This window comes from Haliaeetus leucocephalus, unplaced genomic scaffold (genome assembly GCF_000737465.1).
Source record: "Haliaeetus leucocephalus isolate CR32 unplaced genomic scaffold, Haliaeetus_leucocephalus-4.0 Scaffold143, whole genome shotgun sequence".
Lineage (NCBI taxonomy): Eukaryota > Metazoa > Chordata > Aves > Accipitriformes > Accipitridae > Haliaeetus > Haliaeetus leucocephalus.
In genome coordinates this window covers 2,418,513-2,436,900 of record NW_010972579.1, presented here as the reverse complement: position 1 = coordinate 2,436,900, position 18,388 = coordinate 2,418,513, and the positions used below count along the sequence as shown (strand labels likewise).

At 47.0% G+C, this 18,388-nt stretch overlaps 1 protein-coding gene across 5 annotated transcripts in view; it reads left to right on the top strand.

Annotated features, from left to right (window-relative positions):
* Nucleotides 1-18,388, top strand: part of BOK (BCL2-related ovarian killer) — a 50,027-nt gene that overhangs the window by 27,819 nt on the left and 3,820 nt on the right. For 2 of the 5 annotated variants that reach the window (XM_010561239.1, XM_010561241.1), the window contains 2 exons: nt 730-893; nt 5,977-8,050. In XM_010561239.1, the coding sequence (XP_010559541.1) occupies nt 730-893; nt 5,977-6,102 (290 nt within the window). In that variant the 3' untranslated portion in view covers nt 6,103-8,050. Of the gene's footprint in view, nt 1-729; nt 894-5,976; nt 8,051-15,761; nt 16,190-18,388 lie in introns of those variants that run through there. The other 3 variants (XR_773964.1, XR_773963.1, XM_010561242.1) reach the window with 3 other exon arrangements.

Below are 18,388 nucleotides of genomic sequence, written 5' to 3'. Positions count from 1 at the left end.
ACTGACACTCTGTCCCTGCCCTGCCTTCAGTGGGATAGGAGATGCAGTGTTAAGTATTGAAGGCAGAGTGGCAAAACTCTTGAAGTTACCTGGTTTTCAGGTGGAGACTGAGGTGTACTCCTTACATCAAGGAGGATGCAACCATCTTGGCCCTGTAGCTTTGCCTCCCTTTTTTGCTTGTGTCATGGTAGAACTGACTGAAGATGCCTATCTCATGTGCGCTTTGTGTGTCGCATTGGAACAGTCTCCTCTGATCTAGAAAAAAAAAACAGGAATGCTTTGTCTTAAGGGTGTTTAAGAGTTGTGCTGGTGACAAAACCCCCAGGTTGCTCAAACTCTTTGAATTCAATCACCTCTTGTGCAGCGTGTGCACCACCATGGTTTATATTGCCATTAACTCTCAGCCATGCACATCTTCCCTATTTTGATGATGCCTTTGGGCTGCTTTCTCCAAAGCTGTGCACTCAGCGTTCAGAGGGGGTCAAAGCATGCCCAAGTCAGATCATCTCATTCTGCTTCTCCAGGTGGAGAGTTTTCCCCAATCCTGGTGCCTTAGTATTTCTTTTCCACCAGGGTGGAAAGCATGCAGAACTGTGACTGCACCTGAACTCAGAGCTGCACACATGCAGTGTGGGCATGTGTAATGAAGGAGAGCCATTTCCTTTTGATTATTCAAGACTGAGCTATGTGTGTGTGTGTAAATCTGAATGACCTTTCTTCTTTTCATAGGCATCACATGGGGCAAGGTTGTGTCTCTCTACGCTGTGGCAGCTGGGCTGGCAGTGGACTGTGTGCGGCATGCACAGCCAGCCATGGTTCACACCATTGTAGATTGCCTGGGAGAGTTTGTCCGCAAGACCTTGGTGACATGGCTGAAAAGGAGAGGAGGCTGGGTAAGAGATGCTATCTGATCAAGTCTGCTTCCACATATGCAGACCAGAAAATATCCTGGTTAATGAGAGTGTGCCCACTGCAGCTTTATGCAGAAAAAAAATGGATTAGATGCTCTTCTATAGCCCTGTGGCCACCACTGTCCTACTTGCCCCTGTGCTAGACTCCATATAGCTCTGTTACTGCCTCATGGTCCCATCCTCAACATCATCAGCTATTCTGGTCCTCAGCTTCCTGCATAGCTGTGCCAGACGAATTCAATCCTGACCCACCAGGGCCTCTTCTTTTCCTGACCTGAATATCCCTGGAGCTGCCAGCCGGTCATAGTGGAAGACTGTAAATAAGGATCATTCTCTTGGGCAGCTGTTTTCTAGAAACTGAAAAAAATGAGTCCTGCCAACTTAATTCCCCTTTCACCTGCCCCACAGTTCCCCAAGTTAAAGCTTAGTATATTAATGTGACTTGCCACTCTAAAGAATTTTAAAGGGATATTAAAACCTGATAGTTTGTGCCATTCCTTGACCTGACCCTGATTACGCTCCATGGATAAGTCCTTCTGATGTAGCTCAAATTGTAGCACACTTATGCTTTGAAGGGCACTCATAACACCCATCAACAGTGGGGGGGCTTGTGGCTCTGTCACTGGCCTGCTCTGAGACTGTGGGTAAGGCATGGTGCTGCTCTGCATTGGAGGGTAGCTCCATATCATATGGCTTTAAGCATCCGATTTCTTTGGTTCTCCCTGTACTCAGTGGGAAATACAATGCTCCTGCGGAGGATGGTTCAGAGTAAGAGCTTTACTTTGGTGCTGTGGAATAGCCAGACACCTTTCTAGTGACCTCCTCAGGAGACTGAGATGACTGGTTGGCTATGTTAGCGGTTGGCAGCTGGGTGATGTATGTACCAGGGTCTCTGTGCCTTTCTGGCAGGGATATAGACACTCCTTGGAGCGATACAGCCCAAAGCACTTTGGTGTACTGCCTGGCAGATGCTGCCTGGAGCTAAATATTGCCATATGGCAGCACTGAGCTCATGGGACATCTTGTTCCCAAGGCATGTGCTCTTTCCAGACTGAGCCACAGTGGCAAGCTCTCTCCTTTCCAAGAGGTGATATTTATTCCTGAGCCGTCAGGAAATGGTCAGGCTCCCCACTCTGCACAGACCTGGAGAGAGGGAGATGTCTTTTCTAAACTGAGCTTTGCTGCTCTGTGCTGAGACTTCCCAAGTGTGCCTGTAGCTGATTCAGTCACCTAGTTTCTCCAGGAATGAAGGCACCTTTTTGATGAAGGGCAACTGGAAAAGTAGCATTGTTCTGATTTTGGATCCCTTGCATTTACTAAGTGTCATTGCCACCTTAAATCATCCCTGCCCTCTCTAAAACTGCATGGCCTTGAGGACAACTGAGTCAGGGAACTGTTTGGTTGAGCTGAAAAGTAACCTTTGATTTGAATGCCCTGATCTGTTTCATTTTGTGTCTGCACAAATAATTGTGCCGAAGTAGGTGAAGAGGATATCCTGGGAAAGCAACTGAGTAAGTAGCACCATTCCTGCCTGTGAAAACCCTGCCTCAGTATCATTTGAGGCTTACTTTAACTGGGTACCTGTAGAGCTGGTTGAAATATATTATCTGAAACCATTTTTCCTTTGGAAAAAATCCAGTTGCAGTAAAATTGAAATGTGGCATAGGAATGTGTCTCCTCCTAGTTTCCAACTAATTTTTTTTTCTTTGTTTTGGTAAAACATGCATGTTCTGATAAGTTAGCATCTTGTTTTAATTTTTGTATTACGTTGTTAGAGTTCAAAACAGGGTGTTTTAATAGTTCCAAATGGATATTTTTTGAAAGGTTGTTGCATAGCAAACAAGCTGCAAAACCTATCCGCAGACCAGAAATGGTTCTTTGCAGCTGAGGAGATAAGTCCTGTCCACTGCTAGCTCCTTCTGCCAATCATCCCTCTTTGGATGGCCAGTGCGTTGCTATTGCAGTTGCTGTACCTACGCTGCTTGCTCCTGGGATGTGGCCCTAAGAGAGGGAAGCCAATCTCACTGCCCCCAGTCAAACAAAATGACTGTAAAAGCTGCTGGGTTGTGCTGATTACGGCCTGTGTCCAATACCCTTATCAGCACTTTCGGGCTGCAACAAGGAGATATTTTCCCTCTAGAAATGAGTGGTTCCTTCAGTCTGGGGAAAGGCTGCTAATCCTCTTGCCATCTTGTGCTGTGCTTCCCTCAGTGTTCTTCCTCTTGATCTACACACTGCAGTGTGAAATTTCCCAGCCTTGTTCACAAATGGGTCAGGCGAAATAGCTCTGTAGTGGGGACCTTTTCATCTGCTGCCTGACCTAGCTGGTTGTTGGTTTATCTTGGCATGGAGTCCTTGTTTCCCCTGTGCATATGGCCCCTGTCTCTTACATGTCGGTTCAGGTTGAGGCTGCCAAGAGGAACCACTATGCTCTGAGCTGTTTCAGAAAAGCTACTGTGGAGACCTTGGAAAGGCATTTGAAAATCTCCACTCAGCTGTAGGTTCCCATACTGCTTCCACAGGGTGGAGAAAGACCCTACCCCCCCAAAGCCCAACCCAAAACAAACCTCTTGGGAGAAACAAGAAATGTTTAATCTTTTGAGGCATCATCTCTCCCTGGGGAGAGTTTGCAGCCTCAGTAGTGGCTTTTCAGTAGAATAGAAAGGGTTTTTTTTATTATTTTTTTTTTTATTCCACAGCTGTTACATACATTTGCTACAGAGGAGCATGAGACTTGAACTTGTTTCAATAATTAACAGGTGAGGATCAAACTGCCGTTGCAACAGTTTATCAATGCCTCACAAGACTCAAAGACCTGTTTTATTAAGTAGCTTTGACATTTTCAACTCCAGTGCCTTATCAGGTATGCTTTATTTGGATAACAATAGCTAAGGCAATTGTTAAACAGCTGAGCAATTTGTTTATCTAAGCAAGCACGATACAAATTTGTAAGTGCTTCTGACTGCAGCTCCTCTTGCTTAGCCACAATGATTAGCTGCAGTGAGGTCATTGCCTTTGGTAGGGCACAGCACAGCTTTAAGGAGTTCACACGTTCTCACCTGAAAGTTAACCCTCTGCACATATTTGGGCCTTGTACTGGTTCACATGAGGCACTAATGCCCTTCAGAACTTAGGTTTCTTATTGATCAGCTACCCTAACATCTGACTACGTGTTCAGACAGGTACCTGTACATCATGACTTTTCTTGAGAAAAGAGACAGCATGACACAACTGTGTTTTAAATATGACGCCATGCCAGTCCCTAAAATTGGATAGGCTGAATCAGCTCAGACTTTTTTCAAATGCAAATCGGGTGAGTTTGCTAAGCTATCACAGAAAGCATTTAGGCAGACCCATTTTACTTTCCTCCACAATACAGAGAAAGTACCTATAACCACCAGTGCTACATTGCAGCATCTTCTGTTATGTGCTGTCTTGGCTGTTTGCTACGTTTGCTTGTGCTTTTGTAGCTATAGGCAGCAGCATTTCCACACCTTGGTGTTCAGCCTCAGGAGCAGTCCATGTGCTGATTCAGCTTCCTCCTGTCATCGTGTTTCTTCCCATCCTTGCATGCCTGTATTCATTCCTCCAGCAATCTCTACTTGTCAGTTATTCGTGGGCTCTTCATCTCCTAATGTTCCCCGCAGAACAGTGGTGCTGAGTGATTCAGCGTGCCAGCCTTTCAGACTTCCTCGTGAGGGAGGAACTGCTGGAACTGTGTGGGAGGCTGTTGAGGCTGCTGTCAACAGACCTTTGGTCTGTAGATGACGGTGGAGTCAGTTAGTGCAGCTGTACTCACCAGACACAGGGATTTGACCCTTCAGTTACCCTTTTGTTTTCTTGTAATTATTATCAAGGTGGGTCAGGTGAGGCTCACCCATGTCTTGAACAAAGGGGAAATACTGGTTGCAGTATTGTTGCAGTATTCAGCATCTCTTGTGTCCCATTTTATGGGAGGAACTCTCATCTCAGGGTTGAGAGTCTGACTTCCCTCTGCTTGGTCAATGAGACACTTGTGTTAGAAGGCAAACTTGGAAGACTGCTGAGCTAAGCTTGTAATGAAAAAGCTTTTGGGGCTGATGAATATTTACCCTCTTTGTGACCCGATTCTTGTTCACATTTGCCACCCAAAAGCCATTTCTGAAAACCGCATCAAGTTGATATGCTAACAGTGGTCCCTCTGTTACAGAACTACAGTCCATATCTCCTTGTGCTAGGCTGAAGTTTAACCACAAATTCAATTATATTGCTGGCAGAACTTTAATTTGTTTCCCCCACCAGAAGGTGCAATTTTCTATCTACCTCTGTCCTGTTCACTTTACCCTCCAGATACTTTCCACCTTCTCCTCCCAATGCCAGCTGAGATCCTGTCTTCATGAATTTGCTGGATTGTTGTTATTTTTTATTCATTGCAGGCCAGCTTCTATTCTTGTTAATACTTGAAACCAGCTGCCCAAGTGATCTTTAAATCTGGCCCACGCGTCTGGGAGGCATCTCTGCCAGCATACATATTTCCACAAACAAAGCTTGTATTGCTTTAGATTTAAATTGGGGGTTGGCTTGCTTGAATGAGTTCCAAATAAAACATTAAGGCAAGAGAAAAAGTGCAAGTAGCTTGCTGCTGATACTAAGCAGGACAACCTCTAGGAAGCATCTTGCTTTACAGAAAAGGATGAGAATGCTGATATTGCCAAGGCTTCCTAACCCTTTTCAAAAGGGGAAGAAACTTTCTTTTATTTAGCTATTCAGAATGGAAAATGCTTGATAATAATCTGTAACATTTCTTCCCCCAAGGGTGGCTGAAAAGGGGGATACTTCACCTTGTTGATGCAGAATGAAGAAAGTGTATTTCACAGAGCTCTTGAGCCTGATTTAATAACTTGCAGTGTGTGGAAGTGTCAGAGCAAGCATTTGTGGCTGTTGACGGTGTGGCAAAGCGGTGCTGCAGCTGTGGTAGTGCCGTGGTGTCACAGTGATCTGGGTTGTGGGGCCAGGAGAGTCTGCAGTGGTGGCTGATGTGGTTCTGAGCATCTCTCTCTGACGAGCTCTGTTCCCTCCTCATTAGGCAGACATCACAAAATGTGTGGTGAATACTGACCCCAGCCTTCGCTCTCACTGGCTCGTGGCAGCTGTTTGCAGCTTTGGTCACTTCCTCAAGGCTATCTTCTTCGTCCTGCTGCCCGAGAGATGAATCCGAGTCGCCAAGTGCAGCCCCCCCACCCCATCTCCTCCCCCGCTCCAGAAGCAGTGGTAATGGCAATCTGAAGAGGAGGAAGAGAAGAACCAGGACAAACGAAAGGCTTGTTCTCTCCCTTCAGCTGGGAGCAGATGATCAACCACAGTCTCCTTTTTGCGGCCGCAGAAGCCTCTCTTGCCATTAATCCTTTCAAGAGTCTTTTTTCCCTGGATGACTTGGGTGTGTGGCCTGGACACTGCCAGTCCCGGGGCACCCTGATTGCAGCTGTGTGCAGTGTGGACTGTCAGACATCTGGTCCTTACAGCTGTGTTGCATGATTATGCTAGTGCCAGACAGAGGGGAGGAGGAAGGGGATATTATTTGAAATGGGATAGAAAATAGGAGAGGGGGACACTCCCTCCTTTGCTCCATATAGTTCCCCCTTCAGTCCTTGGACTCGCCTTGCGTTGATTCTTGGTGTTACATCTGTGCTTAAACTCCATCTCCTCCTTTATACTTAACTCCGACTTGCTGGGCTCTGCCCCAGCACAGCACGGTGGAGGGGATAGTGCAGCTGTGGGGTTTTAACGTGATAAAACCAAACATATTGTCATCAGATGCTTCTTCCCGACACATCTTGGAAATTGGACTGAGTGGCTGCGTGAAGGGCAGGACTAGAGGGCAGTTGCATGTGATGCCATTTGCAAGTGTATTTTGTTGACCTGTCTTACTGTGCTCGCACGCTGTTTCAAACAGGAGAGCAAGGGGCAACACCTTCAAGCAACAACTAGGGACTGAATTTCATAATGAAGAAAAATGTTTTCTCCACTGAGATTTCGTCAGAGCTAAGCATGTAAGTAGGAAAGGCTGGGGGGCATGGGCAGGAATTAGGGAAACAGTAAGTGAACTGTCTGGTGTTGTGAAGGGGGAAAGCCGTGTCAAAAGTAGCTGATTTATGTTTCTCCTTTAATGTCTTCGGAAGTACAACTTGCAGTCGTGTTTGTGGTAAACAATAAAAGAAAATAGGTAGTGTTTCACTATTGCAAACGGTATTGTATTTGTTTCCAGAGTTAAAAATTCCAAAAAAGGCCAGAACAGTGCAGAGACAAACACTCGGACCATGCTAAAAATACTTCAGCTTTTCCCCTGGTAGAATGTGTTAACGTGTTAAAACTACAAGTCACCCGGTTCATGCTAGGAATTTAACCCATGTTGTTACCATGTCAGAAACGTGCTGTTTTCACCAACAGAAGTGGGGCCTCCCGGCCATCGGTAGGGGAAGGCTATGGAGCCTTTTCTCTGCCAAAGCCTTGTGGGAGACAGCCTGCTTGGTGCCTTACTCCCGGGAGCGTGGCGTCACAGAAAAACACTCTTCTGGATTAAGAACATGTGGCGTTATAGGAGTTTTTGCTGGGCTTTCTTCCTGATTTCCCTCCTACACCCTGTGTTTAGAGGGGCTTTACTGTTTCCATCCAGAAGTTACAAATGGGTTTGAGAATGAAGCAAAGCTTTTACTTTTTGGTTATATCTGTGCAAAGGGTTTCTGCTAGCAGTTACTAGTGTTGTGCTCTGACCAAGAGAACCACTGGCAGAGGATATGTAGGTGGTTATACCCTTGCACGGTCCTGCTTTTGACTGGTCTAGCCTTTTGCACTCCGCTGACACCTTGACATATGGGTGCTGGCCCCAGCTTTACCCGTAGTACTACACCCGCAGTGAATGGTGCTCTACCAGCTCAGTCTACTACTACTTTTTCAGTAGTAAAGTAATTCTTGTGGAGCAAACCCCTTAAGACAACCTCCCCTTGCCCCAATCCCCCAATAAAAACACTGAGAAGGAGAAAGCCTCCTGTTCCATATCGAAGCTGTGTGCTGCCTTTGATAGTGTCTAGGCAGACTTTGGCTACGCTATTAAAAGTTGCGGGGGGGTATACTGGCAAAGCTCCCAGTGTGGATGCAGCTGATGGTGCCCTGAGGCTGGTGCATTTTTGTGTATGTATAAAGCTTGCAGCAGTTCCCCAAATAAAATCAAGTTGCCAAAGGAATTTTTTTTTTCCTGACATAATTATATTGGTATTAGGGGTTTTGCTGATACCTCTCCCACTTGGGATTTTCTTCCTTAGATTCCTGATAGATCTGGCTATGGAAACTTAGACCAGGTATAGCATACACAGTGAAGTAAAGTAATTATGGCTTGAGCAGCACAGTGAGGATTCCCTCTGAGCTGCAATAGATGCAGTAAAAGCAGCATAGTTTGTTGCAGCTTCCTTGTCTTAAAGGAGCTTATGAAAAAGTAGACTTTGGATTTCTGGAAATACCCTCGTTGTGTACAGGCTTTGGCTTGGACGGTTTCGCAGCTCATAAAGTCCAGCTTGCCTTATCATGCTTAGTGTTTTATGAAGTGCATGTGAATTAACAGAGCTAGCAGTCGTACACTGGGACTGTCAAGACCTTTCTCAATTTAGATGCTGTTTTGAAATGTAATACTTAAGGCTATGACTGCTTTTTCAGTAAACAAGTGATATGGGGAACTATTAAGGAACATAAAGAGTTAAATGTGCTAATTAAGTGGGTTTAACAAAAAGATAATGATAAGCCAAATAAACCAGCGTTGCTGGAAAGGAATGTGTGTGGGTGGGAAGGGGGTTACAGAGGCAGGCAGACAAAGACTCAGTCTGGAAACTGCTGATAATGAAGAGGTGGTGGAGCTTCCCACAAAAATAGATTTCAGACTTCCCTGGCTTTCGTCTTTTATTGCATTTGCTAATCCCTGCAGCCTACCTACCAGAGCTGAACGGTGTGCTGTTTGTCTTGCACTTAGTGTTAAACCAGGGTGATATTTTTACCATTCTCACTCATTCTGCAATAACCACATCGGCACCAGTCTTGCTACCAAAATAAACAGCAAACAGAATTGCGCACACCGCTGTGCATTTGGGAAGCAACAGGCAAGCCTGATTCAGCCAAGTATTTATGTTGCATTCAGTTTTAGTTGTAATATTTTGGCATTTCAGAGTATTTCCAGAGGTCTTTTACAATCTCAACAGTTCTGAGGCTCTGTGATTTTTTTTCTTTCCCTTTTGGCCAATCCTACCTGATGGAAGACATCAGGGTTGGTTGTTTATCACCCCAATAAACATTTTCCTTTTATATAATTGGTGAAGGTCCTAGGAGTGTGTCTAATTTATTTAGCTGTTAAAGAAAACCAAGAATGTAAGTACCAAGGTTAGTACTATTATGCTGCTTCATATTGAAAGCCTGTTTGTTGTTCCTCTTCCAGCATGAAAAACTGAAAACCCCCAAACTAGCCATCTCACCTTTCTTTTTTATCCTGGTGTTTCAAATTATCTGCTTGAGAAAATTGCTTGTAGTGAAAGTTGCCTCAATTTTTTCTTTTCTCTCTCTTTTTTTTTTTTTAGCTGTCTGCTCATACTGAATGTTCTAAGTGAGACTTACCTATGAACAAACTGTCTTGGGGGGTTGCTTCCTGTCCCCAGTGACCTTTCAGTCCACTGCCCAATTTCATCCCCTTTTGCTAAAGGGCACCAGCCACAACAGGGGCAGGGGACAGACCTCATTTTAGCACTGGGAAATGTGGCTGCTGTTCACCCCATTAGGCAGAGTCACTTGGCATGTGTAAAATCCAGCCAAGCTTTTGCCACCTCCTGTCTCACCAGAACTGGGTGCACAGGGGGAAGGTGAGGTTGTTGCAGTGGGGGCCGGGTGGAGTTACAGGAGATGCTTAGGGAGTAGCGGGAGGAGGGAAAAAGGGTTGGAGATGGGGAAACGGCATCTTGAATATTTTAGTGTATGTGGAGTATTTTGCAGATGAGAATGGCCTGTGCATTCTTACAGTGGGGAATGTCAAGGTCAGAGTTGAGCCTGCTGGAACCTGAGCTTCAGCACTCCTTTGTTCACAGAAGAACTTGCTCCTGTAAGGATTATCCCCCACACACCCCCTGGCACCATCTTCATTTTCTGTTTCTTTGTAATGGACCAACATTCAGTCAATGGAAATATTTGCTTTATCAAAAAGGTAGGGAGCAGAAAAGCCATCTTGGCTTGGGTATTTCAATGACGGGCATTTGAGCAATCCTTATCGTGTCCTAGACCTGACATTGCTTCAACCACAGCCTTACTTATACCTCTCCCTTGTCAAACACTGGCAGTAGGTTCACCTTCTTCAAAGCAACTAGAAAAACTGAAGTGGTCTCAGTCTCACAGCAGATGTCACTTGTGTTCCTGCACTGCTTTTTCTCCTGTAAATGGAAAGAAAACAAGCTGTGAAGCCCTTAATTTGTCAGACTTGCATCTGTATTATATACTGCAGTACGGAACAGTAACATTGCAGAGTGACATTGAGGTTTCCTAGAAAACTGCAATACCAAACTTCCTCATTTTCAAACTTGTTGTTTAGACCCTGAGAAAAAACGGTGCCTATTATTATTAATTTTTTTTAATTCTCCTTTTAGTGTGCAAAGTCTGGAAGGGGGAGGGGGGATTGTGCACAGTTAAACTGAATATGAAGCAGGTTTCAAGCTGTCCTTAGACAGCTTTCTGAAAAGATCAGGCCCTTAAGGCATTCCGACAGCTTTGCCAAGAGTCTTCTTGATGTGGCTCTCATCAACATGTGTCTCCTTGAGTTTTTTTACTGTTGTTGTTGTTTTTAAATCCAGTATTTATAATTTTTATAGGCATAAATTTGCCACAGATTAATTATTCTCTTAGGGCAATATGAAAACAATGCATGCTACTAAATTAGAGACAAGAAAACAGTAATTTAATGTTCTGCTGGCAGAGTCTATAAATTTCTTCTATGCAAGTGGTTTGACAGATGGAGTTTAAATACTCCCTTAGAAAAGCCTGTAACCTTCTTTAAATCTAAACATTTTGACCCACTGGGATTACAAGCCCCTAGCACAGCTAAACAGAGTGATCCTTGGTTGAACTTTACACCATCACCCAGGACCTGGAAGTGCATTGCACATTCAAGCAGAGTCTGTGGGAAATAGAGTGCTCCTGGGTCAATCACATGACATGCAGTCCATGTCCAGGCAAGGTCAGATGAAAACAAAGTTTCCCCTTTCACAGAAGGGGAAGAAAAAAAAAAGTGTTGGGAAGGGAATTTCCAGCTTCCTTCCAAGCGTATTTCAGAGCTTTAGCTCAGAAGGAGCTTCATCTCTTTCCTCTGCTCATAGACCAGCAGACAGCACTAGAGCTTGTCTTCTCCATCACTGCAGGAAGACTTGATGACACATCTCCATTTACGTCACATACTGAATTGTGAAGCTAAGCTCAGAAAAAAAGCACTGCAGAGATCAATCCCCTCTTGTTTAAAATTTCCACTTCTGGCCCTATCTCATGACTTCCACTCATACTTTTGTTAAGCTCTGTGTTTAAGCAAGATAAGGTGTGTTTTCTACCTGCAGAACACCCCCATCCCCTGCCAGAATATGACTTGCACTGAGCTTGACCCCAAGTCCCTTTCAGTCAACTGAAGGGCAACTGCTTTGGACTTTGGAGGACTATAGGCAGTACTGAGGACCTTCATCATCACTAATCTGATGGGAGCCGAGAGGACTGGCCACTTGGCAGGATCAGGCCCTGCAATGGTGCTCCCTCGCCCTTTCTCGCCTGACTTTCATTAGGCAGCAGCTGGAGTTCCCACAGCCGGTCCCTGCAACGCAGATCCATTCTCTCAATGCTCTGTGACACTGTCTAGGTAATGTAAAGCCACCCAAAAGTCAAACTTGAAGCCCTCTCAGCATCACGGTGTCACCTTTTTACTCCCAACGTGGAGGCATGAGTCAGGGGCTGTGCAGTGGCTGCCACGGGGATAGTTTGTTCCCGTTTCCCGCCAGAATGGAGCCTGTATTTTCTGATCATCTAGGAAGGGGATTAAAAAACAAACCCCAAATATAGCCTTCTATTTTGATCTCCTTGGCACTTCAAAAGAAAAATTAAATCACCGGTAAGCTGCTAGAACATACTTTGCTCTCAGTTCCTCAGCCAGGAGGTGCCCAGACTGCCCTTTTTAAGCCTGGCGAGCTTCTGCTGGCAAACCCCCTTGCCTGTGCTGTCAGGCTTTCCCTCTCAATGCTTGAAATGTAGGTTTGCTGCCAGAGCTCCTGAGGAAAGGTATCTCACCCAGCAGGTTGTTTTCTCTCCCCGAGAAGGCAACCCTTTCCAAAATGTTTGGTACTATGGCAGAGTTGGGTGCTATCCTGAACAGCATCGTACCTGCAGCAATGGCCCCATTGCCTGCCATATTTTCCCTTTTATTAGGGCCGGCTGCATGCATTTATACAGGATGGAAAAGGAGAAAGCTTGAGTGGCATTTGAAAGGGAGCGAACAACCCTGAAAGGCTCTCCTGCCTGCTGAAAGGTTGCTGCCCTCAGGGTCTGGGTACATGCTGTTGGTTCCTGTTGGTACTCACTGGGCTGATGCATCCTGTGAGCATGTAATTAGTGGCTAATGGTAGATTACTTGAAGCTGGGAAAAGATGCTTTGGATATCTGTGCCCTTGGTTTTTATGACTTAACTGGAGGAGCAGAACAGCACTACTAAAAATACTTAACGTGTTGCAATATAACATTTTGTCTCTGAGGGAGAGCAATAGATTCACAAAGTTGAGCCAAGGCTGTGTATTATTACAAGCACTAAACCTACTGGAGTCTGTAACTAGCTAGATCTAAATTATGAGACACCCTTCTCAAACCCTACAGCACATCAGTGGGAAGGCTGGAAAAATTGCATGGCAGCTTTGCTTAAATTTAAGCTGTTTAATTAAAAAAAAAGTTAGCAGAATGGCCTGTGTTATTTTGACATTGCATTCGCAGCCTTGAGGTTTTCCGCAGGGGTGATGACTTGGATGGAGTGGGGTAGCTGAGTGGGATGTCTCTATGTTAAGCAGATTAGTTTCTTCTAAAATGAGCTGCTGTGAAGTAGTTACGTGTCTGGTGCTGTGAAGGCTACGTAAAGGGAGGTAAAAGTCGCAGTAATATTGCTGCTGCAGACGGCGGGCCAGCGTCCAAGCTGGACGGGCCAGCCTGGCCTCCAAGGGCCTGGCTCAGGGCTGGCTGGAGGCTCAGGGAGATGCCCTGTACTGGGTGGCGTTTTCAAGGCAGCCTTCAAAACCAGGCAGGCTCTCTGCAATCTGCGCCGGGGTGAGGCATTGTGGTAAGAGCAGCCGGCCTGAGTGGGCCTGAGCCTGAGGTTGTACCTGCAGCCAGGCAACGTTTAGCCCTGGGGCAGGAGGGAAGAGTGCTGCCATCCATCGAGAGGGCTTGATGGGCAGCGTTGTCCCCATCCCTCCGTGCAGGCAAGCTGCGAGTCTGTCTGTGCTGCACGAGGACTTGGCGTGGTGTGAACTCGCCCTCTTACTTTCGAAAATGTTGAACTTGTGTGAGTGAATGCTCATGCCTACTTTCTACCAATTTCCAAAGCGTAGGAGAGCTGGGCTGGGGTTCATAGTGTTCAGCCCTGAGCTCAGCCTACACTGGAAGTCTGCCCTCAGCCTGCTGTCAGAGCTGGTAGAAAGGTTGCCTCGTTGGCTTTAGGCTTCAGCTCTAGTTTCGGAACTGGAGCTGGAGGAGAAGGAACATACAACCATCCAGGGGTTGGGTAAGGGCCCAGTAGCTCCCTGAGCAGGAGAAGGCAGGTTGGCACCCACTTCGGGGGTTTGGCCCTTCAGATCGTTCCTGCATCTTATGCCAAGGGGCTGTTTATATTTGCCGTCTCCTGGGGCAAACAGAGCTCCAGGGTTGAGCAGAAGCAAAGTCTTGGGGACACCAGGAGCCTGAACTGACAGCGTGCTAGGATTAATTTGCAGTGACTTAAATTGGCCCATTTAGGAGTTCATAAAATGTGCAGCACGGAAGGAAAGGCTGTAAGGAGAGCAGTGTGGTCCAGGAATGTCCCATGGATTTAGAGTGTGCTTTCCAAAAACCAGTCATTCTGTGAAGATAGCTTCTTACTAAGAAGCATTTGTTGACTGCATATATTTATATCTGCAGACATAAAAATTTCAATCAGACCTTCTTTTGAAGGGAAGAAGAGCAGCTGAGAAAACATTTGCCCTTTTTCAAAGAGCTTTATTTACTTTGGGATCAGAGTGATTCAGCATGGAGGCACCAGCTGGGGCTGGAGGCAATGCTGCACTTCCCTTGAAGATGGGGTTGAGGATTATATCAAAAGTGGAATTTAATCCTGCTATCTTTCACTTAAAAGATTTAGCAAAATGCCTCCAATTTACTTCAGCAACTTCTCCAAGGACAGTGATGTCCTCGGACTTTGAAGGAGTGAAATACTGGGCAGCTTGTCTCGAGGAAACACTTTTGAGAGGTAGCTGTGGTCAGCTGGAGAAGGGGATGAGGCTTCCCATGCTTGCAGTCTTCTTCCCAGTCTTCCCCTGGCTGCGGCTGGCCTCCGGCTTGTGTCTTGGCAGGGCTGCGAGGCAGCGCTGAGCGTGTTGTGCTGGTAGCTGTGGGACTGAGCCCGGGGCAGCCGAGGCTGCGTTGGTGTGTGGATGGGGCAGCAGGCGGGAGGAGCAGGACTGTTCTGCAGTATTTCCTGGCTTTTTCAGCAGCTAGGGATGAACTAGCTATGCAGGAAAAGGCATGTTAAAAAGAACACAAAATGCGCTTACCTTAAACTCTCATGCTGAAATTATTTCACGGGGCTGTGGTTTCTGCATGGCCTGCCCCGACCCCTTACCACTGGTAGTGCTGAACTGCTCCCATCCCCTGAACCAAAACCAAACAGTGAAGGAAGAAAGGAGCACTAAGGGAGCAAACAGGATGACTTAATGTCCTACAACTGATGCTGTACAAAAGACATGACCCCTTGGAGGAATCAAACAGGACAGCATAGCTGGCTCCTGCAGGCTGCGTCATTCCCAGGCTGACTTTGTTCATAGAGGGAGGCTCTTCCCCGTGGCTCGGTGCTCAGGGTGCCAGCTTTGGGCTGGGTAGGGGCTCCTGGGCAGTGCTGGTGCTGCAGCCAGGCAGCACACCTGAGCTGCTGCGGTGGCTGGCTGTTGTGCAGATGCCAACAGGGGACAAGAGCCTCTAAGCATGAGCCGGTTGCTTTCTGTCTCCCCCACCTTATCTGATTTAAGTCTGACTTAAGGAACACAACACTGGCTTTAAATGCTTGGGAAAAAAATACGGCTCTCAGTGCCAGGCTCCATGGGTCTGTCTGGCTTTGCACATCCCTTAGATGGGCAGAAGTCTCAGAGCAAGGAGTCAGACGATGCACAGGGGGAAGCTGCTCAGAGGAGAATGAGAAGATGCTGTCACTTGCTGGTAGCACTGGGAGACAACCTAAAGACAACTGGGCCAAAGCTGGCAAAAAGAAAAAAATCCCAGGAATTTCACAGCAACCAGGGAATGATTTCTAGCAGAGAAATTTTCCTTACTCTACAGTTATGCTGTGTGATGCCTAGACGAAGCTGCAGCTGCAGTGAGTCGATGGCAGGCACAGAGCTGTGTGGAGGAGTCGGCGTTCAGCAACCCTGCAGCACACGAACCTTAAAATGCAGGGGATCATCACACAAGACACCAGTGCAGCAATCCCATACAACAGTGATAGCACGAAACAGCCTCTCAGATTAATCCTGGGTATAAATGTGGGCTGGCTCTTCCATGCTTATTTACCATCCTTGTCCTCTACAGAAAACTGTGTCCCCTGGGTGCTTTGAGGGAGCTGCTTGCTCCACCACCTATGGCCGTGCAGAGGAGGCGTGGGGCTTGTGAGAAGGTGGGACATGCCGCTGGGACACCACGGTGTTAAGCCTCTGGGTGATGTTGAAAAATGAGCTCTGCTGTCTTTTTCCTGCTCAGCGCCGTGTGCTGTGCCGGGTTTGCTGAGCACCTCAAACTCGAAGGCAAGCAAAGGGCTGTCTCAGGAGGGATGGGTGCTTTGGGTGTAACCACCTGGGCTATTAAACCAACCAAAGTGGTATTGGTTTTTGAATGGGATGAGACCAAGCAGCCTCTTGTGATGGGAGGGGTCATTAATCACATTTTGCCTGGCTGATAGCTCCTGAGTGTGGACTTCGCCAGAGCACGAGAGGCTAAGAGCAGAGCAGAGTTTAATTTGCCCCCTTAAAATAAGACAGGTTTAAGGGGGCAACACTGCCTGCCTGCCCCTGCCCTAAAAGCCTGGTGTGATAAAAAGCAGCAGCTTGTCCAGGGGAGGCTGTGTGCAGCCTCCGATGCCACTTCCCACAGCCAGAGCCGGGGAACAGCCCGGCACTGTGTCCCTGCAGACCTCATGTGCACACTGCTGTCTTGCCACCGTCACGCTGGGGAAGGCAGAAACATCGGTGCATGTCAGGGAGTGCTTGGTCCCCAACAGAGGTCTGTATACACGGCACAGACAAATGGGATTTACAGCCGTCAGCTTCCTGGCCTTACTTTCCAGGAGTGGGAGTGTCAACAGTGCACAGAAGACTGAGAAAAATAGCTCGAAAGAGTAAAAGCATTTGAAAAACGTGCCTGTTCTTCAGGCGCTCCTGGGAGATCATAAGTAGTGTGTTTGGAACCCCCCCCACACACTTTTCTCTCCTCCTTTAGTAACAGTTCAACCTGCTGAAAATATGTTATTAGACTTAAAAAGCAGTCTGGGAACCGAAATATCACCCTCATCTGTGCAGCTCTGCTCTCTGCAAGCCAGTCCCAAAGCCCACAGGCAGGGCGCCAGGCAGTTGTCTGCCTCCCTGGCAGCAGCAGTGATGCTAAGTAGACCCACCCACAGCAAGATGGTTCATTTTCTTTTAAAATGTTTGTAAGTAAGAGCTCTGGTTCCCTGGTGATGTGTGTCCTATAAAGCATTAAAAATAAAGCCATGAAATAAAGAAGGCACCGTTGCCACTCTTGAAAAACAAAACAAACCAGCAAAAAACCTGTGCACCGGAAGGAAGCAGAGTTTGGGCTGCCTTTCCAGGCTCTGGATGCTGCTTTTGCAGATACAAACGTTTATGGGCAGGCATTTGTGAATGCAATTGATGCTATGCAGCAGAGTTACCACCCTGACGTTATCTGCACAAACTTGAACCCTCAGTTAAATCTGGGGTTTGTGCCCTTCGGACAGCAGCCACCCTGATCTCCTGGCCAATGTGTGCTCAAGAAAGCAAAGCAGATGCAAGAACGGACTCATTTTGATAATGCCCCTTTAGCTTTTCTACCTGCTTTTCTCCGCCGCTGCTGGGCCAGCACAACCTCACGCCCGGCTGCTGGCACTCCAGCTGTGCCCTCTGCCCACCACGCGGATGCTGGCGGTGGTGGTGCAGTAGCAGCCAGCTCTCCTGGCTCTGGGCCGGTGGCAGACCTCTGCTTGCTGCAAGCAGCTGGGCTGTCACAAGCCTCCATGCACAGACACCATTACAGTTAGGAAAAGGGAGTAAAAACCGTTACAGTTAGTATCCAGCCTTCAGTAGGTGTGACTCCATGCTGTCCTGAAGAAATTTGTCCAGAACTGCTTGTCTGCTTGCTACTTACTCTTCCTTAATCTCCCTTAAATTTGCCAGGAAAATCCCCGTGGTGGGGCAGCATGGCCAGTCTGCGGGAGAGAAAAGCAGAGCTCTTGGGACCCTCCACCCATCACCCTTGTTGTCAGACACCCAGACAGGCTATGAAAACATGCAGCTCTTGCTTCAGAGAAGCTTGATATGACTCATCCAGGTGATCAGAGGAGCAAGGGAGAGGAATCCTAAGGGCAGATTTGCTTCTGCTGTGTGGGGTTATGCAAGCCATAGGAGGGCAGGTCCTCCTGCCTTTCCAACAGACCCATCGGTGGCTGTGTTTCAAGAGGAGAGAAGCCACTAGCAGCAAGATCTGGGGCAGCCTTCCCTGCCGAGATGGGCACCTGGCACCATGAGCAGAGGCCAGCTGCCTTGAAGGCCTTTGGTGAAGCTCTGTAGTGCGATTCATTTAAAACCAACAGTGCAACCCCAGAGAAACCTTCTCCACAGCAGTTCTGTTCGTAAACAAGACACAACTGGCACAGTTTCTTTAATACGCTTCATTTGTAAAGAACCAAAACCCCATAATTAAAAGACATAACTTATTTTATTGTCTTTGGCCCTGACCAGGTTAGAACATTTCTCAACCCAGATGATGCAAAGGGAACTTAGGACCCTCAACTCGAAGTTAGCAGAGCTTTGAGCCTCAAGGAGCTGCTGATCTTACCAGGCTGGCTCTGCCACCCTTTCTTTGCCAGACCTTTCTTCAGACACACAGACAGGTTGGAGGCAAAGAAGGGTCTGCAGTGCCTCAAAACTGGCTTCACTGTGTCACAC